General features: G+C 41.2%; 2 protein-coding genes, 1 long non-coding RNA gene, 1 other non-coding gene and 2 pseudogenes across 4 annotated transcripts in view; 4 read left to right on the top strand and 2 right to left on the bottom strand.

The window, feature by feature from the left end:
- The window catches only part of LOC147050602 (phospholipid-transporting ATPase ABCA1-like), a 99,074-nt gene extending 88,874 nt beyond the window's left edge, over positions 1-10,200 (top strand). The window contains exons 42-43 of the mRNA XM_085919985.1: positions 2,112-2,358; positions 9,000-10,200. Of these exons, the coding sequence (XP_085776111.1) occupies positions 2,112-2,358; positions 9,000-9,041 (289 nt within the window). The 3' untranslated portion in view covers positions 9,042-10,200. The remainder of the gene's footprint in view (positions 1-2,111; positions 2,359-8,999) is intronic.
- Positions 10,201-11,119: 919 nt separating this feature from the next.
- Positions 11,120-12,251, top strand: LOC147050601 (uncharacterized; annotated as a pseudogene).
- A 1,264-nt stretch (positions 12,252-13,515) lies between these two features.
- On the bottom strand, positions 13,516-14,636 carry LOC147050600 (uncharacterized). The gene is made up of 3 exons (XR_015067321.1): positions 14,283-14,636; positions 14,130-14,201; positions 13,516-13,940 (listed from the first exon to the last, which is right to left on the bottom strand). It is a non-coding gene; the product is annotated as an uncharacterized LOC147050600 (long non-coding RNA).
- Positions 14,637-14,638: 2 nt separating this feature from the next.
- On the bottom strand, positions 14,639-15,398 carry LOC147050599 (trace amine-associated receptor 1-like; annotated as a pseudogene).
- Positions 15,399-16,932: 1,534 nt separating this feature from the next.
- On the top strand, positions 16,933-25,532 carry nifk (nucleolar protein interacting with the FHA domain of MKI67). The gene is made up of 6 exons (XM_085921234.1): positions 16,933-17,187; positions 17,374-17,502; positions 19,587-19,695; positions 20,236-20,447; positions 24,750-24,809; positions 25,073-25,532. The coding sequence occupies exons 1-6, from the start codon at positions 17,071-17,073 to the stop codon at positions 25,241-25,243; spliced, it is 798 nt and encodes a 265-aa protein (XP_085777360.1). The 5' UTR covers positions 16,933-17,070; the 3' UTR covers positions 25,244-25,532.
- LOC147050598 (small nucleolar RNA ACA64) lies at positions 24,849-24,980 on the top strand. Its single transcript, XR_015067330.1, has one exon. It is a non-coding gene; the product is annotated as a small nucleolar RNA ACA64 (small nucleolar RNA).
- Positions 25,533-25,704: the final 172 nt, after the last annotated feature.

Raw genomic sequence — 25,704 nt, 5'->3', positions numbered from 1 at the left:
TCCTCCTACTGGATTTCAGTAGGAGAACCGCACCTTAAAAATTGGCATCTCCCTTCTCCGCCCAGCGGTCCACTTTTCTCGCCTATCTCCAAAAATTCATTTTAGTAGATTTTGGTCCAATCCCAAAAAGAATAAAAAATCCATCTTCGTCTAAAGGCATTCTTGGCTCCAGGCAGCGCAGTGCCAGTTTACTGGTGAGGGGGAGAGCACCGGCCTCTTCCGAAACCTAGCTTTTATAGGCCCGTTAGCTCCTCCTGGCATTACCTCATTGGACTCGCATCTCAGCTGATCAAAATGCTGAATCAGCGATTTCATGAGATCTGCCTGGTCAGCAATTTCGTGATATTTGCCTGGTCAGCTATTTCGTGAGATTTGCCTTCTCAGCAATTTTGTGAGATTTGCCTGGTCAGCTATTTCGGGACATTTGCCTTCTCAGCAATTTCGCGGGAACCCCTGGTTGCCTTGGCAACGATTTTGTGGGAACCCCTGGTCGTCTGGCAACCTTGCTCAAAAGGGGAACTACTGGTTGCTTTAGCAACCTTGCTCAAAACAGCAACCATTGCGCATGGCTGTTTTCTGCTACAGGTTGCAGCTGTTCCCTGTTTTGCTCATTCCCTCAGCCGATTATCATCGCTAGTATCACTATTAACCCTTGATGTCTCACTATATTTACTCTTATTTATTTTATTTATGTAAATAGATAGAAAAGCTTCTGAAAGTCAGTTTGGCTTTAAAAAATTTACACAAAGTGTTTAAAATAACAGTGTACAAAACTACAATAAAGATTCATTGAAGTCTTTTGTGGATATTGTAACAATATGTTTACTCTTTTTTATTTAAAAATGTTTCTGTCAGAATCGGAATGGAGCTGGGCGACCAAATGCAGCTTGGACCAGGGTTTATTGAAGGGAAAAGGTAGTTGGAAGGGAGGATAAGGGGAACAAGGCAACAGAACCAGCAAACTAACATAACGGCCTAACAAATATCAATGGGACTGACCGACAAGGCTGGCAAACAAAAACCAGAACTAACAGCGACGTGAGACAAGCGACGTGAGACAAGCGACGTGAGACAAGCGACGTGAGACAAGCGACGTGAGACAAGCGACGTGAGACAAGCGACGTGAGACAAGCGACGTGAGACAAGCGACGTGAGACAAGCGACGTGAGACAAGCGACGTGAGACAAGCGACGTGAGACAAGAAATAATCCGACAGAGGGTGAGGGGCAGACAGGATTTAAATACACGACAGGTAACGAGAGGCAGGTGAGGGTGATTACACTGATTGTGAGGTGACATAGGAGAGGGGCGATGCAAACAGAAATCATTGCAACATACACACAATAAAACAACCGGGACGAGACATGACAGTTTCTGAAAATCAGTTTGACTTTAAATATTTACAAAAGTGTTTAAAAATACAAAAAAAGCATTTAAAAGTACAATATAGTGTTTAAAAATACAATAAAGGTTCATAAAGTACTTTTGTGGGGATTGTAGAGTGGATTGTCTTGGAACAAATTATCTGCAATAAACGAGGGATTATTTTATGTTTATTGTGCGTGCGTGTGTGTGTGTGTGCGTGCGTGCGTGCGTGTGTGTGTGTGTGTGTGTGTGTGTATATATATATATATATATATATATACATACATATATATATGTATGTATGTATGTATGTATGTATGTATGTATGTGTGTGTATATATATATATATATATATATATATATATATATATATATATATATATATATATATATATATACATATATATACCCCTATAAGTATATATATATATATATATATATATATATATATATATATATATATATATATATATATATATATATATATATATATATATATACATATATATATATATACATATATATATACATACATACATATATATATGTATGTATGTATGTATGTGTATATATATATATATATATATACACACACACACACACACACACACACACACACACACACACACACACACACATACTGTGTGTGCATGTGTGTGTGGGGGGGGGGGGGGGTAACACATACAGTTACACATACATTTATGACAGAAAATACTACAAGTAACCTTATGTTGCAAATGAAACAGATTTGGTGAGGGCTACACCATCATCCTTCGTTTGGCGGGCAGTGAATCCCATCCAGACACGAGCCTTGTCAACAACTATATGAAGGACAAGTTTCCAATGATCAGGCTGAAGCAACAGCAGCAAAACTTGCTGACCTACCAGCTCCCAACATACGCCTGCTGCCTCTCCCGAATCTTTGATGTGCTATCCAAGTATGAGGAGCTGGGCATCAGCGACTTTTCAGTTTCACAGAACAGCCTGGATCAGGTAAGACTCAAGCAGATTGAATACTTGGTATAGGAACATACAAAATCAACCAGTAATCATTAGATACATTCTACACGTACTTAGATTACTTCTATTGTAGAGTGGTACACACTCATGAATAATGCATCTTCCTTTGATGTCTATTGTTATGCTAATGTGTGGCTAATGTGTATGACGTCAGCCGAGACGGCGCCATCTTGGCGCCAGCCGATGCGGCGCCATCTTGGCTGACGCCATCTTGGTTGGTGACATTGTTATGCTAATGTATATGGCGCCAGTTATCATTACATGTATCCTTCTTCTGCCACACTGCTAGATGTTATCCTTACAAACGCTCCCTCTGATTATAAGTCTGGTGTTTTTAGCCAAGATCTGAGTGATCATTGTGCTATTGCTTGCATCCGCTCTGGTTCTTCGGTGAAACGCCCACCTATGATGGTCTACAAACGCTCCCTGAAAGAGTTTAACCTAGACGCCTTTCTCCAGGACATTGCTGCAGTGTGCTGGGAAAAAATTAACACATTTTCTAATGTAGATGCTGCCTGGTCCTACTTCAAATCGTTTTCTGGACCGATCATCAATAAACATGTTCCGCTCATTAAACTGCGAATCAAAGATTTCTGCAGTCCCTGGTGTTAGAGTGGTGCTCACTCTAACTTATTTTTCCAAGAACCACAACCCGAGACAGTACGCCCTTTTTTAAGCGCTTGCAAGTGGGGAGTCATTCGTCAGTGTGCATACAGCGATAATCGAATGTGGTGTGTAGCAGATTTGTGTTGCTGCCTTCATTGACCTGCCTTTTGACTCCGTCATCCATTCCATCCTCCTGCAGAGGCTCTCTATTATTGGCCTGTCATCACACGCATGTGATTGGTTTGCCAGTTACCTAAATAATCGACTCCAGCAAATTAAATTGGAAAATATTCTTTCTGACCCTTTCACCATCTCCAAAGGGGTTCCTCAAGGCTTGATCCTTGGCCCATTGCTCTTCTCCATTTACATTAATGATATAGTTAAGTATGTCGGCAGTTCAAAGATCCACCTTTATGCTGATGATACTATCTTATACTCTGAAGGTCTTTCTCTCCATTCTGCAGCATCCTCATTACAATTTAGCTTCACCTCCGTTGAACAATATTTCCATAATCTCCATCTCCTTCTTAACACTAAGAAAACCAAATGCATAATTTTTAACCAGTCTCGTGCTTCCAACAATACCCCTAAAATATTTTGTGCAGATGCCACTGAACTCGAGTTTGTAAATTGTTACAAATATCTTGGTTTATGGTTGGACTCGTCCCTCTCCTTCACTACCCACATAAAACACCTACAGTCAAAAGTCAAATCTTGTCTTAGCTTCCTCTATCAGAATAAGGCCTTCTTCACCCATGCAGCTAGACACTCTCTTGTCAAAATGACGATCCTGCCCATTTTCGATTATGGCGACACCATCTATAGGATGGGATCCCACTCCGCTCTCAAAAGGCTGGACCCTCTTCACCACTCTGCTATCCGCTTCGCCACAGCTGCGCACTTCTCCACTCACCACTGTGATTTGTATAAATTACAGTGGAGCCTCGGTTTTTGAACACAATCCGTTCCAGAAGGCTGTTCGAGAAGTGAATCATTCGAATTCCGAATCATGTTTTCCCATTACAAATAATGGCAAAAAAATTGCAATCCGTTCCAAGCCAAAAAAAACGTCATTTTTTCCATTTGCGCATTTTTGTCTGAACGCGCAACCGTAGCGCATCGCGGACCGCACAACTGCACCGCGCTGGTCGCATTATTGTTACAGAGTGGCCGCTGAAATTTAGAAAATAATTTTAAAGTCCTGATGTACTTTCTAACATTTAAGTGGACCTCAGTGCGCAGGGAGCTTAATTTGGTCCGATCGCGCAACCCCAGCACTCCAGCCAGGTGCTCACTGTCGCATTGCTTTAGGAGCGTCTTTGTGTTATCGGATGGCTTTACTGCTCCCATTTGCTTCATTTGGAGGCATGATTAGAGTTGATGCAATCCTCAGAGTAGCGAGAATGTAATAACGAACGGAGTCAGTTGGCATGCGGATCCTCTCTGCTCATCTCGCGAAGTTCGACAAGCGAATTTCGTCCGATATTCGAAGCAAAAAAAAATCTCGAATATTTTGTTCGAATACCGAATTGTTCGAGAACTGGGATGTTCGAAAACCGACGCTCCGCTGTAATTGATTGGACATCACTCCACACCTGACGACTTCACCATTGATTTCATCTCATTTACAAATCCATACTTGGGATGTCACCTCCCTAACTCTCCTCCCGCCTGCACTGTCATCATTGTTCCCGCAATCTAAGGTCCAGTAATCTTATTAATTTCACCATACCCAAAGTACGTACAGTTTTCGGTCGAAACTCCTTCCATTTCTCTGCAGTTTATGACTGGAATACAATGCAAAATACCCTTAAATTTACTGTCATCACATCATTTACAGTTTTCAAACAAAAATTGCAACAGGTTTTAACTGACTCTTGCAGCTGTCAGTTTAGATATGTTGTTATATTGTATCGTTTTATTGTTCTTGGTTGTTGGTTTTATTTTTGATTGTGTATTTATATAAACTTGTTTTATGTATTTATTTATTTTTTAGCACTCTATCCTCCATCCCCTCAAAGTGCCATTGTTCTCTGGGTCAGGCCGCAATTGTAAATAAGAACTTGTTCTTAATTTGTTTGCCTGAGTAAATAAAGGTTAATTAAAAAAAATATTTAAAAAAATTGCTGCCAGGTGTTGGTGCACCCAATTTGACATTCAATAGTTTGCGAGGGCCGTTCAATAGTTTTGCGGGGTCGTAGTCGTCTCCAAGAGTCGAGTCGTTAAAGAGCCAGCATTTGCTGACTCCAAGCTGCCTGTGTGTAAATTTGAGGCTGAAGACATCTGAAAGAGAGAGAGAGGCCAGGTGCAGGTACGCGAGGGTCCTCACCATAAGAGTAGGGGAGACGTCCAGTTAAGTGTGGTGGTAACTGGATCTACAAAAGTCGACTACAAGAGTGTTTTAGGGTTATACGCATCCTGACAAATTTGGCTGAATCAACATAGGTCAGGGGTGGGCAAACCTTTTGACTGGCGGGCCGAATTGGGTTCGAAATTTTGACCGGGGGGCCAAACCAGGAGCAGATGGATGTAGTGTTTGTGTGAAGTAATAGAAATAACGTGTAAAGGTCATTGCATAAAAGGTTTTTACTTTTAGTAAGTAGTAAAGCATAGATATTCAAAAAAAGCTTTTTGAAAACAAATGCATTTATTAATTGCATTAAAAAAAATATTTCACCAAAAAACTACTATCAGTGATTCTTATTAAATACGACACTGTTATTATGAATAATAGTTTCCATCACTTCAGCGCCTGCAGGTCAGATTTATGAGATATGTTTATCTAATGAGGTGAAATCCAATCAAACGGCAAACATTCTGACCTAATACATCATCTTGAAGAATCAGTGAACGAATACATCTAAATAAACTAATAAAGAAATCAAGAGTATTGTTGGTCTTCCTTTTTTGCTAGTCCATCATGGTCTGGAGTAAAATTTGTTGTGGTAATTCTTAGGACCGAGCCGAGGTGTCGGTCCGTTAACCTAGATTTGTGACGGGCTTTGTTGACGTTCATGTGGCAGAACGTCTGCTCACACGTAGGTCGAGCCAAATTGTCCACTCTTTGCGAATTATTAGAATGCTGACGTCACAGCCCACACTCGAAATTCGGCACTGATGGAAATCGAGCGCAGAGTGCGCCGGGTCCATACTACTTAGTACGTACATGCACTTGTGAGTGTGCACCGAGCTTTCTGACACGGCTCCCGGGAGTAAATGCGCGGGCGGGCGGGCGCTTCCCCATCTATTGGGGAAACATAGTAATTGCTGGGAAAATGACCCCAAAAAATGTTTAATAATACAATTTATTCAGGTTTGGCGGGCCGGATTAAACTGCCCCGTTGGCCAGATGTGGCCCGCGGGCCGTAGTTTGCCCATGCCTGTAATAGTCCATCAATATTTCCCTCTTGGCATTAATCTCAATAAGGGAATCATAAGCGGCGTTATACAATAAGCGTAACTGTGTGCGGGAGTGGGTTACGAAACACACCATTATTTATGAGTGATAAAGCCCCAGAGTCATCCGCCTGCTTTAGATTGAAAACAAAAAGTGAGTAGCCGTGATTAAAGTCTCCTTGATCAATACATAGAGGTAGGTCTTTCAAAAAACGACTGCTGGAAGAAGACAAATTGTGGAATTCACGTGTACATATCCCGGCGTCGAAATCGGGTTGAAAAGCTTCCGCAGGTATTTGTCGACCTTCGTCGCTCAGAGCCAAATATTTAATACCATGGTGATGAAAATTAAAAGGATTGACCGTAATTTTCGGACTATAAATCGCTCCGGAGTATAAGTCGCACCAGCCATAAAATGCACAATAAAGTGAAAAAAGTAAATATTATCAAACCATCTGTGTCACAACAAATAATTAAATCCATTGATTTATTTCGATCTAAAATTCAGAATAAGAATAACTTTCCCGTATTCAAAATCAACAGGGTCGTTTTGATTTGTCCATAGACTTATCGTAATGGTCTTTCTGCTCTGTCTTACCCACATTGTGGAATGCCCTACCAGTCCACTTTAGAGCACCGCAGTCGGTTGACACTTTTAAAAACGGTCTTAAGACATTTCTTTTTAAAAAGGCATTTTCTGTAGCACATTTTTTTTTAAATGTAAAGTGCACTCTTCCCATGGGCTCACCACCTGTGGGAGGGGCCAAAGGGGTCAGGTGCAAAGTGAGCTGGAATGTCACCTCTCTGACTGGAAAGGAGCCCGAGCTGGTGTGTGAGGAAGAAAAGTTCCGACTAGACTTAGTTGGACTTGCCTCCACATATACTTTGGGCTCTGGTACAAGCCCTCTCTTCCACTCTGGAGTTGCCCACGGTGAGAGGCGTCGAGCAGGTGTGGGCATACTTATTGCCCCCTGGCTGGGCGCCTGCACATTGGGGTTCACCCGGGTGAACGAGAGGGTAGTGGGGGAAGATGCCGATCCGACCTGCCAGACCCAAACGCTCTGTGAGGGTCTGCCAGGTCGTACCTATTAAACTATTGAACGGTCTATTGAATGTCAAATTAGGTGCACCAACACCTGGCAGCTAAAATACATGTCCCTACATGTCCCCACCCAAGATGGCGCCAGTCAGCCAACCAGTCACCTCGGCTGGCGCCATATACATTAGCATGTACATTAGCATAACAATGCCCCAGCCAAGATGACGCCGTCTCAGCTCACATCATATACATTAGCATAACAATAGACATCAAAGGAAGATGCATTATTCATATGTGTAGTCGTGGACCAGCTAGTAACAGGCCAAGAATTGGTTTTATCAGGCTTTACAGTTTTTATCCATTATTACAATATTGAGATATCTCACGCTATATGTGCTCCATTTGCTATGTTATACTTGCACCCAAAATCAGCATTGTGAGACAGAACTGACACTACTACTACTTAAATGCAAATTAACCAATGAGAAACAGACATTGCTTTTGAATACTAGTTCAACAGAATTGTACAACAATTCTCAACCACTAACATTGCATAGACGAGGAAAATGACGTAATTTCAACATTTAATATTGGGCAATAATTTTACACCTATACATGTGGATTAACCAATAATAGTTTAGAAGAATAGAAGACATGAAATCCACCCTATTGTGACATGAGGAATATACAATTTTACCTAGGACTTAGGACAATCAGATATTAAACAGTTTGATTGTAATTGATGACTTTTTAATTTCAGATATTGACAAATGAAGAAGAAACATTTTTTTTCATTTTTTGTATGAGCGGAAGGACATAGTATGGTTGTGCATCGAGTGGCTGTGTGCACACGCCCGCTTGAACCTTTTCCCTCAAATGTAAATTCCATCCAACCATCCATTCATCTTCTTCCGCTTATCCGGGGTCGGGTTGCGGGGGCAGCAGCTTTAGGAGGGACTCCCAACTTCCCTCTTCCCAGCCACTTCATCCAGCTCATCCCGGGGGATCCCAAAGCGTTCCCAGACCAGCTGAGAGACATAGTCTCTCCAGCGCGTCCTGGGTCATCCCCGGGGTCTCCTACCAGTGGGACATGCCCGGAACACCTCCCCAGGGAGGTGTTCAGGAGGCATCCTGCTGAGATGCCCGAGCCACCTCATCTGGCTCCTCTCAACGTGGAGGAGCAGCGGGTCTACTCCGAGTCTTTCTCGGATGACCGAGCTTCTCACCCTATCTCTAAGGGAGAGCCCAGACACCCTGCAGAGGAAACTCATTTCGGCCGCTTGTATCCTTGATCTCGTTCTTTCGGTCACGACCCATAGCTCGTGACCATAGGTGAGGGCAGGAGCAGAGATCGACCGGTAAATCGAGAGCTTTGCCTTTTGGCTCAGCTCTCTCTTCACCACGATGGAACGGTACAGAGTCCGCATTACTGCCGACGCTGCACCAATCCGCCTGTCGATCTCATGCTCCATCCTGCCCTCACTCGTGAACAAGACCCCAAGGTACTTGAACTCCTCCACTTGGATACTCAAATGTAAATTAACCGCACTAAAACGTACTCTCCGTCCCACAGGTTTTTATCAACTTTGTTATGGAGCAGACTGATACTGAATAGCCCACAAAAGCCATCAACAATGGGACCAGATACACCTACCTGACCACCCAACACGTTCAGATTGACCATGCAAGAATGCACAAAAGACACAAAGACCACTGGAGCAAAGAACCACTGCCTTTGGCACAAGAAAAATAATTAAAAGGATCTAAATCTCAGTCAGAGAAGAAATAGTAAAGGCAGGCACAGCAGCAGTTACAGTGTTAAAGGTACAGAGGAAGAGGTACGTCAGTATATGCGGACAAAGCGGAACAGCAAAGAGCTTTCTGTCTTCATGGTTGGCACCAGCAACAGACTGTGATTATGTTCACTAGGCACTTCATATTAACTTATTATCAGCCTGAAAAGGAACCATATTCATGATGTTTTATTACTGTGTAAAGGGACTCTTATTAAAGTTAATATCAAAAAAATTGTCTTGGTACTAATTAAATCCAGACTTTGTCTTGCCCACCTCAAACCCTTAATTTTGTTCTTTTTGAGCTGTTCTGACGAGGACTTGCTGTTGTGTGATCTGTGCCCTGCTGCAGTATATTAACAGTCAGAACATGACTTCTAAGTATTAAGCTATTATTAGCCTGAAGTGGGACTCTTAAAAGTGATATTGTCTTGATATATTATCATATGAAAATTTTTTGATTTGTGAGACATGATGTATATCTGATATCTCTTTATTAAACTAATTAAATCCAGACTTTGCCACACCAAAACGTTAATTTTGTTCTTTTTGAACTCTTCTGAGGTGGACTTGTGTTAGATCCAGTGTTGGGAACATTACTTTAAAAAAGGACTGTATTCTAAGTCGCTCCGGAATCACACCAGCCATAAAATGCATAATAAGCACCAGCCATAAAATGCATAATAAAGAAGAAAAAAAAACATATACCGTATTGGCCCGAATATAAGACGACCATGATTGTAAGACGACCCCCTCTTTTTCAAGACTCAAGTTTGAAAAAAGACTCTTTGAACACCAAATTTAATTTTTATACAGAAGATAATGACAGTACATCTTAACAAATGTTTATAACAATATATTCGAGAGAAAAAGCATGTTATTTTGCCTCATTCAAATCATGCAAAAATTGTCTATCACATCTTATTACTTGAACATTTAAATATGTAAACTAAAGTGCAATCACATCTGTAAATGAATGGCTTCTGGTTTTTGAAATGTAAATAAACCTACTGTTTCTCCATTTTCTGCTATTCTATTATTTTCTTCTCTTTTCTTTCTTACCGCTATTTTTTATTTTTCTTCTTCGTGCTACCGCTAATTTTATTTTTCTTCTTCGTGACAGGGGTTCGCTTTGGTATGGGGAGTTAAGTTCAGCATTCACTTTAAAGATATCTGGCGCCATCTAGCGTTGTGAATGGGTATAATGTCTAGACCCCGAATGTAAGATTACCCTCATTTTTTCAGTCTTATTTCAATGCAAAAAATACCGTCTTATGTTCGGGCCAATAAGAAGGACAAGCGGCTTACCTACCTTGAAAGTTGGGTCGCGGACATTGAGCAATATACAATAATAAATGACATTGTCATCATGGGAATAGCAATTAAACCTATATCTTATGCAAGGGCAGTGACGGGAGGTAACGATGGCTGTGAGCAAGATGCAAGCTCAGCCGAGCAACAGGTAGCTGCGTTTCTGCAAACTAAAGGAATAACTATGGACTCCAACCAGGTTGAAGCATGTCATCCACTGCCCAGAAGAAACAGTAATGACAAGCCAGCAGTCATTCTGAAATTTGTCAACAGGAAGCACAAAGTTGCACTTCTAAAGCAGGGTAAGTTGCTTAAAGGCACAGACATCTACATAAATGAACATTTGACAAAGACCAATGCGGATATTGCAAAGAAAGCACGTCACTTGAGAAGAATGGGAAAAATACAGAGTACATGGACCAGAAATTGCAAGATATACATCAAACTAAATGGATTGCCAGAAGAGGCCAAGATACTGATGGTGAGGAGTATTGAAGAACTGGAAAAGCTTGAATAAGTATCGTCAATAGAAAATCAACTGGAATGGACTTGGAACTGAATGGAGGTAACAACACAAAACACAAACATAATGCTCAGGGACACTACTCAACCTACATCAAGTAACAACGGACATCAAACACAGTGGATACAAGAACATGAACAACTCCGACTAATGTTTGATTACAGAGAAAGCAGCACTCTGGAAATAGATCAGGACATCGACCCAGACAATAATTTCTTCTCCACCACAAACAACACGTTGTTATTACAGCAATGGTCAGTACAATACGGACATCTTAACAAAAGATAAGCTATCTATTATCCATTTCAATAGCTGGAGTCTATATAAAGAATTTAGTAGCATTCGGGATTACTTATACACATTCAAACAACCATTTAATATAATTACTATTTCTGAGACCTGGATTACGACTGAGAAGGGAATGCACTTTGAGATGGAAGGCTATGAATTCATACATAATAACAGACGGAGTAAAGGTGAGGGTGGTGTTGCGATCTATGTTGATTTGAATATGAAATTCAAGATTGTAGAGGCTATGACACAGGTGGTGGACAATCTTCTTGAATGTCTCACGATACAGATTTGTGTTGAAAAGAAAAAAGACATTATTATAAGCTGTGTCTATAGAGCTCCTGGTTCTAGCATTGAGACGTTCACAGAATGGATAGAAAGTGTGATTATACAAAAAGGCAACAAAAATATTTTTATTTGCGGGGATTATAACATTGATCTATTAAATCCAAATAAGCAACAAAATATTGATGATTTTTTTAAATTTAATGCATAGCCTGAGTCTCTTTCCTACAATCACCAGACCCACGAGAGTAACATCACAGAGTGCTACTCTGATAGATAACATATTCACCAATATAATAGAAAACAGGACAACAAGCGGGTTATTAATTACTGATATTACTGACCACCTTCCAGTGTTCACAGTATATGACAATAATTTCAAATCTGAAATTGGGGTGTATAAACAACAAAGAAGAATTAGGACAGATGAGACAATTGCTACTCTAAAACATGAATTAATGAACAGAACTGGGATGCAATATATAAAGAAAAAGATGTAAATAATGCATACCATAAATTGATGACTACATTCACTTCATTATATAATAAGCATTGTCCAATCAAGGAATATAATAAGAAAACTAAATATAAGAACAGTCCATGGCTGACGACGGCTATCTAGATTCTCGTGGACCAATTCAGCATGAGGGAACTGCAGCGGATTACCCTCCTCGAGGACACTGCCAGGACAATCGAAGGCACCTCCGACAGCTCTTCGCTTTGGCCTGGACATCCACTTTTTGATTTCCATATTATTATGTATTTTATGTGCCCTCTTTGCATCCATTGCAGCCTGGTGATCCTTCCATCTATGGTCCCTTCTCAAGGTTTCTCATTTTTCCCCTGGCAGGGGTTTGTGAGTTTTTCCTTGCCCTTTTGGGAGCCCAAGATCAGGGGATGCATTGAGAATAATTGTCAATTGATTGTCTATGTGAAGCCCTTTGAGACTGCTTGTGATTTAGGGCTATACAAAAAAACTTGACTTGACTTGAGAAAATCACATGAGCAAAAGTCATAGGATAGTATCAAAGTCCAAAATTTACCCTGGCAAAAATCATGCAATTGGAATCAATCATTTGGTTAGCTAGTTGCTTAACTGTAACAGTCTTTCTGTTAGTTGGCTGTACATGCGGTTATATTTTATTTCTTATAAGGCCAAAAGTGTCACGACTCCTGTTTGTGTCCTATTTTGTCTCTATGTGGTCATGGTCTCTGTGTACTCGCCCCTCCCCTCCTGTGTCTGCCCATGATCAGTCTCTCGTTACCTGTCGTGTATTTAAGTCCTGCCTACTTCTCACTCCCCTATCGGATTATTTTATGTCTCTCGTCTGTCGTCTCTGTTCTCGTCATTCTTGTCTCCAGTCTTTGTCTCTGTTAGTTTCTGCACCTGTCTGCGATTTGGTCTGTCTGTTCCCCCTCATCTTCCCTTCCAACTTCCTTTTCCCTCACTAAACCCTGGTTCAATCTGCATTTGGTCGCCTGGCTCCATCCATTCCATGACAAAAAGCAGTCTTTGTATTTCTTGAGAAAATAAGTGGTCTTCTCAAACATACAACCATGAAGGTTAGTGTTTGACCAGTTGAAAGCCAAACTGGGACCTTAAGTTAGCTTGGATGGTGTAATCATAGTCTTGAAAATGCACTTTTAAATGTTAAGAATGATCAAGCGTATGGCCAGCATAACACATACAAAAGCAACCATGAGCATGGAGTAAAGTACCTCATCATCAGTCAAACCACCAAACCAACTTTGCATCTGTTGTGGCAAGATCTGAAGTCGACCAGTCTCGCAGCACAGACACACATATATGTATGTGTGTCTGTGCAGTATACGGAGCTGACAGATACAAACCAAGTGAAAGAGGCAACGCCTTTATTCTGGTTCAAACACGTTTAAATAGTCAGTTGAAAAAAAAATATTTAAATCATCACTTGAAAAAAGTCAACGGATTTATCAGAACGTGTATTCAGTTCAGTTTTTATACTCGTACTATATTTTCCCACATAATGCAAAAATGTCGTACCGTGAGATTATCTTGAACTTTGTCTAAAGTGAACAACAGTAGGTGGCGACCGTTAAAGAAACTATAAGGGATAACATTTTTAAACTTTAAAGCAACAAGTGCGCAAAAGGAACACTTCAAGTGAGTCACTGTCTCACAAGCTTGTCGCGCTTTCTCACTTAAGGACATGAGTAGGAGAAAGGTGTTCCGTCTGTCCACTGCCACAGATGTCACACTTTGCAGGCCAATCCAGTAACAAGGATGTTTCTAGCTATTAAGATTTTTCACTGTTCTCTGCGCCAGCCAGTCCTGCAAGAGAGGCAAAAAGTGTGACAAAAGAATGTGAGTGAGTGAGTGAGTGGGTGGGTGGGTGAGTGAGTGAGAGTGAGTGAGTGAGTGAGTGAGTGAGTGAGTGAGTGAGTGAGTGAGTGAGTGAGTGAGTGAGTGAGTGAGTGAGTGAGTGAGTGAGTGAGTGAGTGAGTGAGTGAGTGACGTTACCTGCTCCTGTTGGTCCATAATGCTCACCAGGTGGCCTCCCTTGGACACACAGTCCTCAGCCTGGTTCCAGCACTAAAAAGGAACTAGTGGTATTTAGTCTGTATCACAACTTTGTAGCTGGTGCTAAACAAATTCAATGGAATGACATCTTACTACTGGTTGATTAAGGCAAGACAGTGTTGTGAAATTCTATTGTAGCTTGGGCCCGTCTCAGCTTCCTTACTGAATGGTCATCTCAAAGTCAAAGTCAGCTTTATTGTCAATTTCTTCACATGTTTCAACACACAAAGAGATCGAAATTACGTTTCCCACCGTCCCACAGTGACGAGACACATTACACAACACATACAAGCAAATAGCACAAAGAGTAAAAACGAATAGACAAGAGCAATGAAAAAGTAATAAGCAAATAACTCAAATAAATAAACAATAAATAAATGACTTGAGGATGGAAAAAATTCAGTTGATTTAAAAAATATTTTATTCTTCTCAATACTTGCTGATGCCACTCAAAGCTTCTCCCCCCCCCCCCCCAAAAAAAAGTTACCCTCACAGCCAGGCTGCAGTATGTGCAAACTGACAACATGCTTGACAGCTCTTCAAAACCACGGGTAGAACAAGACATATATCAAGGCATTCACACATGAGTTGAAGTCATATAAATGTATAAAGAATATATTTCACCAGTGAACCCAAAGTCCTGCTGTCAACCACCAGACTGATAATGTAATATGGACAGAAACACACAAGAAAGACCAGAACCACAACACCAAGAGTCTTGGCCGCCTTCAACTTGGATTTCTTTGCTATTGGGACAGACTGTTGTAGTTTGCCACATGTAACATGAGAGCGCATGGCTTGCGCCTGAGACACAGTAACCACAAACACTCTCATGTACAAAGTAATGATGGTGATGAGAGAAAGCACGAACGTCATGACCATGTCTAGAATGCTTGCGTACAACTCAAAACCGATCAAGCATTCTCCACGACAGTAGTTGTACTTTCCAGGATGAGCCCAATTCAAAAGTATGCAACAGGGCATAATTGCACCAAACCAACAGAGGCAAACAAATTTTAGTTTGTCATTTTGATGTTATAATGCAGAGGATTACAAACAGCCACGTAACAGCTGTTATCAGCACCATGTTTCCCACTGAGGCTGACCCAAGAGTTAGGATGGATGGATGGATGGATGGATGGATGGATGGATGGATGGATGGATGGATGGATGGATGGATTCAAGATTCAAGATGAATTTACTCGCCATGTTTGAGCGTGCCGAACAAGGAATTTGACTTCGTTACATCACAGTCTCTGTTCAACATTTAAGTGACTAACAACACTCAGGACATGTGAAAATGACAAATGACAATATTCTCAGCCATCCCCTGATCTTAAACTCCTATGAGGGCAAGGAATAACTCAAATCTCCGACTAGGGGAAGTGAGAAACCTTGAGAAGAGACCACAGATGGGAGGGTCCTGCTTCCGGGATGACCAGGCTGCAATGGGTGCAGAGAAGACACATAGTGCAAACAGTGTAGACAATCCAAAAAGGTGTGGAGAGCAGGATGTTATAGCACAGCAATGACTCTGAGACTCTAAGAGTGGTGTGAGCTCATCAGAGCAACAACCTGGGGGAGGAAGCTGTCTCTGTGTCTTCTGGTTTTGGCGTACAGAGCTCTGTATCGCCGTCCTGAGGTTTTTTTTTGTTTTTTTTTTTGTTTTTCTAGATAGATAGATAGATAGATGGATAGATGGATAGATAGATAGATGGATGGATGGATGGATGGATGGATGGATGGATGGACGGACACAGACAGACAGACAGACAGACAGACAGACAGACAGACAGATAGATAGATAGATAGATAGATAGATAGATAGATAGATAGATAGATAGATAGATAGATAGATAGATAGATAGATAGATAGATAGATAGATAGATAGATAGATAGATAGGTAGATAGATAGACAGACAGACAGGTAGACAGACAGGTAGGTAGACAGGTAGACAGATAGATAGATGGGCGGGCGGGCAGAGAGAGAGAGAGAGAGAGAGAGAGAGAGAGAGAGAGAGAGAGAGAGAGAGAGAGAGAGAGAGAAAGCGAGAGAGAGCGAGAGCGCGAGTGAGAGTGAGAGTGAGAGAGACAGCGAGAGACAGAGAGACAGAGAGAGAGAGAGAGAAAGCGAGAGAGAGCGAGAGCGCGAGTGAGAGAGACAGCGAGAGACAGCGAGACAAAGAGAGAGAGAAAGCGAGAGAGAGAAAGCGAGAGAGAGCGAGAGCGCGAGTGAGAGAGACAGCGAGAGACAGAGAGAGACAGCGAGACAGAGAGAGAGAGAGAGAGAGAGAGAGAGAGAGAGAGAGAGAGAGAGAGAGAGAGAGAGAGAGAGAGAGAGAGAGAGAGAGAGAGAGAGAGAGAGAGAGAGAGAGAGAGAGAGAATAAACAATAAACAGCAATGCCAAAACACACAATGTCACCAAAATATCAGCAAGAGGCGCTCCTGTAGAGCCGACATGCAAGCCACCAGCAAGTCCACCATAAAGTGAGAGGAGAATTAGCCCGGTGTTTCCCAATCACTTTTAAGCAGAACTCCGAAAAACAAAGACCGGTTGACGCCGTATTCGACGACGTAGTTTCAACATGGATGACAAGTTTATGACGTACGTTTCAAACATTACGTGAATTTGAGAGGGGCGTGGGGTGCCGTGCAAGAATTTGGACATGGCCCCTCCCAACTCTTCTGTAGTCTCACGCCATACCGATTGAGGGCGCTGCAAATTATTTCAACCACACCACAGACGTGTAACTTGTTACTCGTTGTCTTTGCGTCACCACATGGTCAACCGGATGTAGAGATCAACGTGCTATCAGTAGAGGTAGAAGGTTTGTTTTTCTTATTCCACAATTAATGCCACTCAGTGATAACTAATCGACATGACTGAAAGTAAAGGAAAAGCGAGTTCTAAGCCCGGAAAACAGTTACTGTCGTTGAATCCTGAGCAAGAAAGTGAGTTCAAAAAGAAGGTAAAGGAGGTGAAGAAGTTCAACGAGGTGGGTTAATGTTCATCATAACCAAAACGACATTAAAAATACATAGTAATTTGCTAATTTGAGAGGTGTGTGTTTGTGTGGGGTTAGGTTACGTTAAAATGTCCAGGTTTGGATAGAAGAAATCTGTGCGTTATTGTATTACATATGCCTGGATTGAACCTGAAAATGTGTTTTTTTGTTATACAGGGCAACCGTTTGACACCTGGCGTGGTATATGTCGGCCATTTGCCACTTGGGCTCTTTGAGCCACAGCTCCGAGATTACTTCGAACAGTTTGGAACAGTTTTACGGCTACGACTATCCAGGAGTAAAAAGGTAATTTGAAAACGTCTCACTTTAACGTAATCATTATAGACGTGAGCAATGTTCCCTCTAATTTTTCAAGTGTCTGGGCATACACAAAAGGTCCCTGAGCACACTGGGGACAACTGATCAAAACCTTACACGTTACATGGATTATTAAAATAATCAAATCACAGTAACAGTTTTCATTACTTTTAATTTAAGTGATTTGGCTCACTTAAAATGAAAAAACACAATCTTGTTGGTGTTCATTAGATGTTTTGTATATTTTATGTTACTTGTTAGCGTCCTGCTTTGGCCATGGTAAAAGTCATGCTTTGGCCATGATAAAAGTCATGCTTTGGCCTGGGTGTGGAAGAAATGAGTCATATACACCTTTCCAGACACCATTTTGTTCTCATTAAAACATTCACATTTTCCAAAATGACGTGCTAACGCTTGTGATACAGTGTAAATTCCTGTGACTCTTTGTCTGTAAAATATCAAATTTCACAGTTTCTTTAATAATAAAAGTCTTAATAAATGTCAAAGGTACTGGTTAACATGTCTGCCTCACAGTTCAGAGGGTGCGGGTTTGAGTCCACCTCCGGCCCTCCCTGTGTGGAGTTTGCATGTTCTCCCCATGCCCGCCGCGTGGGTTCTCTCTCACGTGGGTTCTCTCGCACATCCCCAAAACATGCTTGGTTGGCTAAGTGAGCAATAGGTGTGAGTGCGAGTGCGGATGGTTGTTCATCTCTGTGTGCCCTGCAATTGGCAACCGGTTCAGGGTGTCCTCCGCCTACTGCCTGATGACTGGTAGGATAGGCTCCAGCACGCCTGCGACGCCCGTGAGGGCAATTGGAACAGAAAATGGATGGATGCATGAATGCCACTAGAATATGTACAAATTTAACTTGAATTATTTTACATATTTTTCACGTCTGTCCTCACTTCACCAATGGCTGTACACTTTGGCTTTGCTGCGTATTTTGTAGTTTACCTTTCTCACTCGAAAAAGAAAAAAATCTCACATAGTGTCACTGCTTGTTTTTCTATTAGTATGTACATACTCAGACAGCCATTCCATCGTAAAAGAACCGTAATTCTTTTTTACTTGGGCTCTGTGAGTGGCTGTGTCGTGAGTGCTGCCCGTTCGTTTTACCATAAAGGGTTTTGTTTCTTAACGCCACCGCACTGTTAGCAGCAAGCTAACATAGACCTATCAATGCTATGATTGGCTGCATAGCGTAATTAAACTGTATTGTGGCGGAACACCAGCTCAGTGGCCTAGTAGTAGAGTGTCCGCCCTGAGACTGGAAGGTTGTGGGTTCAAACCCCGGCCGGGTCATACCAAAGACTATAAAAATGGAACCCATTGCCTCCCTGCTTGGCACTCAGCATTAAGGGTTGGAATTGGGGGGTTAGATCACCAAAATGATTCCCGAGCGCGGCGCCGCTGCTGCTCACTGCTCCCCTCTCCCCCAGGGGATGGATCAAAATCACATGGGGATGGGTTAAATGCAGAGGACAGAGCCCTTTGAGACTGCTTGTGATTTAGGGCTATATAAACTTGACTTGATTGATTGATTGATTGATTGAACACTTGTCACTCAGTGTGTTACATACAGAAAAACAATAACATTTGTCTCATTAAATCAAATTTGGTTTAATATTAGATATTAATTAACACATTTATGGTGGATTTTTTTTTAATGCGCTGCATAGATTTTTTTGTGGGCTGAGTGTGTGCGAGCAGTGCGCGATTGCGCAGGTGTACATCTTAGAGGGAAAATTGGGCCTGAGAGAATATAAAGTTTAATTTAGCCCTTTACAGTTTGTAAACAATGTGGTGTCATTTTGGGGTGTGGCATTATCTGGAGGCAAAAAGATGTAGCACGCTTGCTTGAACTCGCAGGTTAAAATATCTCAACAGTGTGTTTGCCTAAAAAAAGAATGTGAAAAATGACCATTTAAGTGAATATGTGGCAAAACTCACTCTCCTCCATTGTAAGTGTTCAAATATAAGGACTTGAATGACGACGTTTAGTGGTGTGGTCACAAGTGCTGTTATGATTCTTTTCTCTTCTATAATTCTTTTAATATGCTACTGTTTTCAGACAGGTGGAAGCAAAGGCTACGCATTCGTGGAGTTTGATTGTGATGAAGTCGCCAAAATTGTAGCTGAGACTATGAACAACTACCTGATGGGAGAGAGACTCATTAAATGTGAGTATTGTGTCGGGTGTGCCTCCGATATCTCTAAGATTAGGTCTAAAATTTAAACATTAACTGGTTTGATCATTCTAGGCCCTCTATGTACCGTACCAGAAAGGAAAGCGGCACTAGTATTGATTAGCAGAAGCACATTGACACAATTTCCATGTTGCATAAGAATGTAAAAAAACAATAACAATAATTGCAACATATCAGCCCGCCTGATCTATGTGTGGAAAGTCCACAAAGAGCACGTAATACTAGTGCATGTGCCTTGAAATTGATATCAGACATGTTGAATCAAGTGCCAACGACTTTCCTTGGTGCCCAGTTTTGCTTGATTTGTATGCATTGGATTTGTGAGCTATTGTCTCAAAAGAATCATCTTATCTAAATCAGCATTCATTCATTTAAGTCATTCATTTGAAGTGTGTACAAAGTGGGTTCCGTAGATGTTTACTTTTTATTCATTCTAATTGTGTTGTAATGTAAGCTGATTGATAAAATGCACATGCAAATATTCTTAACCTACTGCGCATCCCATTTTTGTAGGCCATGTAATTCCACCAGAGAAATTGCACGAGAAGCTGTTTGCCGGCGCCCATCGGACTTTCAAAAAGCCTTCTAAGCCAGCTGTTGCCCGCTACAACATGGAGCGAACAAGTGACCAAGTTTACAAAATGACCAACAAGCTTTTGCACAAAGAGAGAAAGCTCCGCAAGAGGCTTGCAGCACAAGGCATTGATTATGACTTCCCAGGATTTGTAAGTGTTTCCCTATTTCCTAGTGCTCATTTATGAAGGGGAATTATACACCAACAAAAATGATACTTACTTTTCCTTTTTCATCCTGTGTGTTTTATTGCCCTCACAATGTCCCGCATTGTTGCATTTTGAGGGGAAATTTATTTGACAAAAATTTAGACCCCAGAACAGCAGAGCTCTAACTTGCACTCAAAATCCCTGTCCGTTAAGAAATATGGTCAGAGGGTGCGCTGCTTCACTCTTATTGTTAGGAAACTCAGAGCATTGTTCAAACGTGCCATTCTTTGGCTGGGCGATTATGGTTGAAAAGTACAGCGCGATATACAGTATCTCACAGAAGTGAGTACACCCCATTGTTGCCAGCATTTTACACATTCATTGTTGTATTTTGAGTTACTTTAAAATGACAATACATTTACTTTGCTATCCAAGCTCTCCAGTGACTACTTAACATTGGATCAAAGTGTCATTTCTTCAGTGTTGTCCCATGACAAGATATAATTAAAACATTGCAGAAATGAGAGGGGTGTACTCACTTATGTGAGATACTGTAAATGTTTCATATCAGTTGATATTGATCTATATTAGGGCTGCTCAATTATTATCATTTTATTTATAAAATTAAGATTTTGGCTCCAGACAATCTCAAAATTCAGATATTTGACTACAAAAGATTATTTGGTGCTTCCGTCCTGAGACGTGCATGCGCAACCCAACCGTGATGCCCCTGCCCCTGTGTGTGGAGAGTGGAGATCCAGGCCATATTTTACAGGCATTATTATAATTTAACACGTTCAATGAACGAAGGTTCATGAACTCGTTCATATTTTGGACGAACGTGAACTGTGCGTAGCACATTCTTTCTCCATGGACGTTTTTGTGAACGCGCTCATTTTGGGGTAATTAATTATCAAGAATGCCAGGTTTTCTCTTCTGAGACTTCAAAATAAAGCCCGCTAAACACACTGTAAACGAGTCTTAAATAGGCAGGGGAAAAAGATGTTTCAAAACAATGCCAAAAGATTTCAGTTTTTTCAGTTTTGCAGATTTCAGTTTTGCTATTGCAGGTTTTTTTTTTTATAGCGTAAGAACATTCCACTAAACATCTCTTCCCCTCGCTACCTAATTATTTCATTCACTGCTTTTACCAAGCAAATGTTTAAACACGTAACCCTGAAAACTCTTCTCCTTTTTTGTTTCTGAAGAGCTGAATAAGAAAACCCTTGAACCCTTATTTACTGAGGGTTTGTTAATGTTTTTCATTTGTAATTTATCATTTTCATTTTTCCCTTGAACCCTTATTTACTGAGGGTTTGTTAATGTTAGTTGGATGTTTTTCATTTGTAATTTATAATATTGAAATGTTTTTTTCAATTTAAAAACTGCTGATTTTTCAGGTTTTGGAACTTGCAAAGCATGTAGAAGTCTAATTTCTATCATAGGTACTCTTCAACTGTAAATGATGGAATCTAAAACAAAATCTAGAAAATCCCAGATTTAACTGTTTATTTATACTATTTTGTACTAAATGTTGCTTATTTGTAACAACAGTATTCTTAATTGAATGTTTCCCTGCTGGTGATTTGTTTAAAAAAAAAAAAAACTATTGAGGCAGCCAATAGTTTGAGGCAGCCTGGGCGTTAACCAATATTGCCTCAGGCACCTTCCAGCACACCAAGGTTGTGATTGAAACAAGACAAAAAAGCCAAAATCAAGTACAAAATACAACAACCAAAAAATCATCATCAACCCGTCATCCCTTAATAAAGTGACCTCAGTCACAAACAGTCGCACGGCGCGATGGTGGACGCTCCATTCGATGAAAACTCATGTCGTGCAACAGGCAAGGCCCACTCGCACTTAAGTGGTGAATGTGAGGAGTGTTTTTTAAACATGTTCAATAAATGGTTTTCCAATTTCAAAACCATAATCGTGTAAATGATTGAGATTTCAATTTTGAACAGAATAATCATGAGAATGAATTTTACCCATAATCGAGCAGCCCTGATCTATATTGAATATTTGTAGTTCTTTTACTGAATGAGAGGAGCGCGCCCTGACTCCACACACACACACACACACACACACACACACACACACACACACACACACACACACACACACACACACACACACACACACACACACACACACACACACACACACACACACACACACACACACACACGCCACACATGCACAAAGAGTGATGTTAGGCCATTAGAGTGAATTTACAAACACACTCTATGTTGATGACAGCGAACAAGTTCCAGTTTCATTTAATAATTTTGGCTTCTAACTACGGAAAGGTGTTTCTTTTTTAGTTTAAAAATGTTTACCTTAACTACAATCCTGCATTGCGGTCAAAGGTGTTTAGTTCTTGCATCTGTAAACCCTTGCTGTGGCATAAGGAAGGTGCATGTTGAACGAGCGATATATCACACATTTGTTGCCATCTGTCTGACTGCTACTATCGTAATTTTCGGGCTATAAGTCGCTCTGGAGAATAAGTCGCACCAACCATAAAATGCACAATAAAGTGAAAAAAAACCATATAAGTCGCACCGGAGTATAAGTCGCACTTTTGGGGCAAATTTATTTGTCAAAATCCAACACCAAAAACAGACATGAACCAGCAACAACAGGCTAAACGATACAGTATGCTAACGTGACATATACACAAACGAGGAGCTGAGAACGGGCCTGACGTAACATTACATAACCATCTGTGTCACTCCAAATCATTAAATGCATCGATTACATTCCTCGTTCATTATGTCAACAACGCCGCGCGTGCGCTGCAGAGATCTAGTATATAACTATATTGTAGCGTTAACAAAGTACCAGGAAAGACATGGGTTTGGTAAACGGCTCTTTATTTAACAAAACAAGAGTTCAACGAGCCAACAACTACTGAACTTCCAGCCACGGAGGTGGAAGAGAGCTCCATAGAATAGGAGCGAGCGTGCGTAAAAGCCATGTCCGAGCCCCATCCACCGTCCCCGGACAGCCACCCGGCCGAGCGCCGACCCCCGACTTCCATCCACGGAGGTGAAAGAAAGCTCCGTACAGTATGACCGGGTGTGCGTAAAAGCCATGTCCGAGCCCCATCCACCATCCCCGACAGCCACCCGGCCGAGCGCCGGCCCCCGACTTCCATCCACGGAGGTGAAAGAGAGCTCCCGTCGAAGGATCGGGCGTGCGTAAAAGCCATAATAGTTTTTCAAACCTTCTGTATCACTCCAAATCATTAAATACTTCAAACTCTTCGTCCTCCGTGTCACTTACAAACAAAGCCGCTAATGATGCCGGTAGTACGTGGGGCTCTTCGTCATCCCGTGATCGAATCCTTTGTCCTTTATGTAAACAACAGCCGCGCGGCACGGGTGACGTCACTTGCAGTTCAAATAACAGTAATCCCTTGCTACATCGCGGTTCGTTTATCGCGGTTTCACTACATCGTGGATTTCTGAATTTTGAAAATTTGTGAAAAAAATCACAAAAGTCGCTCCTGAGTATTAGTCGCTCCCCCCCCCCCCCCCCACCCAAACTATGACAAAAAACGCGACTTATAGTCCGGAAAATACGGTACTCATACTACTTCTGCTTCTATTTCATCTACTTGCTTTTAGACAAGAGGCAGATACATTTGGTACCACCACCTAATCATCACTGTACTGCAGTAAAATGTATTTGCCAACCTCGAAAAGAAAGTCAACATAATTAAGGAATGGAGATTTTGGGCGCTAGTCCAAGGTCTTTTTTTAATGTATAGAAGTCCTACTGTAGTATAAGTCACAAGACCGGCCAAACTATTAAAATAGTGTTGCCTATAGTCTTTAAAAAATCTGGTAATTCTCAATGTATTTCAAGGCCAAAGTCATGTATTTATAATGTTTCAGGGATGAAGTCAATCTGTTTTCAGGGATATTGATCAGCCTCTGATTTGTTGAATCTTTCATGGAATTTAATTGTGCACCACTGTGATGTCATTGTTAATATCCAGTAATCTTAAAACGAGTGTAGGTAGATTAAAGGACATGCACAGTAGTTGAAGTGAAACTTGATACTGATCTGCAAATTAAATTCACTTTAAATAATATTCTACACAAATCACCGTGCTTAGTTAAATCAAGACTGCAATTAATTTTGATGACTTAAAAGCATTTGTTTTCCCAAAATTGGTGGTAGAGTTTCTAATTATACAATCTTACAGCCATTCCAACTTTTATGCATGCGTGTTTGAATAACTACAGCACCATGTAGCGGGAGGTATTTTCACCCTGTTTTTTTCTTTTATAGGCTAGCCATATACCCCAGAAGAAGAAGCCTGATTCCTTGAATGAGTCTGCATGCAGTGATGTAAGAAGCACAACAATATCTTCCTACTGTTGGTGTGGCGCAGACTGAAAATGATCCCAGATGTTTCAGTGGTCTGGGGTCAGATAACTGTGCCTAAAGTAATGTGGTGCATTAAACTTGCCGTGTTTGTCTCATAGTGACGAATGTGATAAACGTTATGCACCAACATGTAGCTATGATGTCACAGTACTCAAAAGCAAACTTAAAACTGATAGGTTTCACTTACTTCAACTGACACAACAAGTCCATCTCTTCTCCTTTAGGACACCACACCACTGTGCACGCCTTCTTTCCTGGAGCGAAGGAAGTCCATGGTCTGTGATGATGAGGATGAGATCGTCGTCAAGATGCCGTCTGTAGACCAAGATGAGTGCTCCTCAGAGGGGGAGGAAGAGGTAGAGGAGGCCGGTGTGAAGGATGGTGATTCTGAGTGACGAAGCCTGTGGAGCTATTGAGACATTTATACAGAGATGTGTAACCAGAATCTTGTTTTCTGGTGGACTACTTTCTCTTGGTATCAGAGCTTTTACAGTGTATACTGTTCTGTTGCGAGTTTTATTCATACAAATGTCACATCCCTCATCAAAAAGATCATATCATCATGTCATCAATTGTGTTTGAAAAAAACTGAGCTGAACATGTGTATCATGTTGGATTTTTCAAAAAGTGTAATTACAACCTGATTTTTTTCATTGTTTCAAATAAATGTTAATGTACTCTTAAGTTATGTTTGGCAATATTTGGCTGCAGAAATATTTCCCTATTATGTGCTGTAGTTTTGATAGCTCAGGATTTATATATAAGATTCCCTCAGCGGTTTTGTGCTGTTGTCATGGGACATCCGGGCCAGCACGACTACCTATATCGCAGGCCTGTGGTTTTGTATATACTACTG

Source organism: Syngnathus leptorhynchus, chromosome 9 (genome assembly GCF_054491065.1).
Source record: "Syngnathus leptorhynchus isolate UIUO chromosome 9, UIUO_Slep, whole genome shotgun sequence".
NCBI lineage: Eukaryota > Metazoa > Chordata > Actinopteri > Syngnathiformes > Syngnathidae > Syngnathus > Syngnathus leptorhynchus.
The sequence above is the reverse complement of the archived record's forward strand: the minus strand, read 5'-3'. Positions and strand labels throughout refer to the sequence as shown.

Excerpts from the sequence above, each read along its gene's own strand:
- nifk (XM_085921234.1), top strand. The coding sequence starts at position 17,071 with ATGACTGAAAGTAAAGGAAAAGCGAGTTCTAAGCCCGGAAAACAGTTA. Across the intron at positions 17,188-17,373 it reads AGGTGAAGAAGTTCAACGAG|GGCAACCGTTTGACACCTGG; the intron begins GTGGGTTAATGT and ends TTTGTTATACAG. Across the intron at positions 19,696-20,235 it reads GGGAGAGAGACTCATTAAAT|GCCATGTAATTCCACCAGAG; the intron begins GTGAGTATTGTG and ends CCATTTTTGTAG.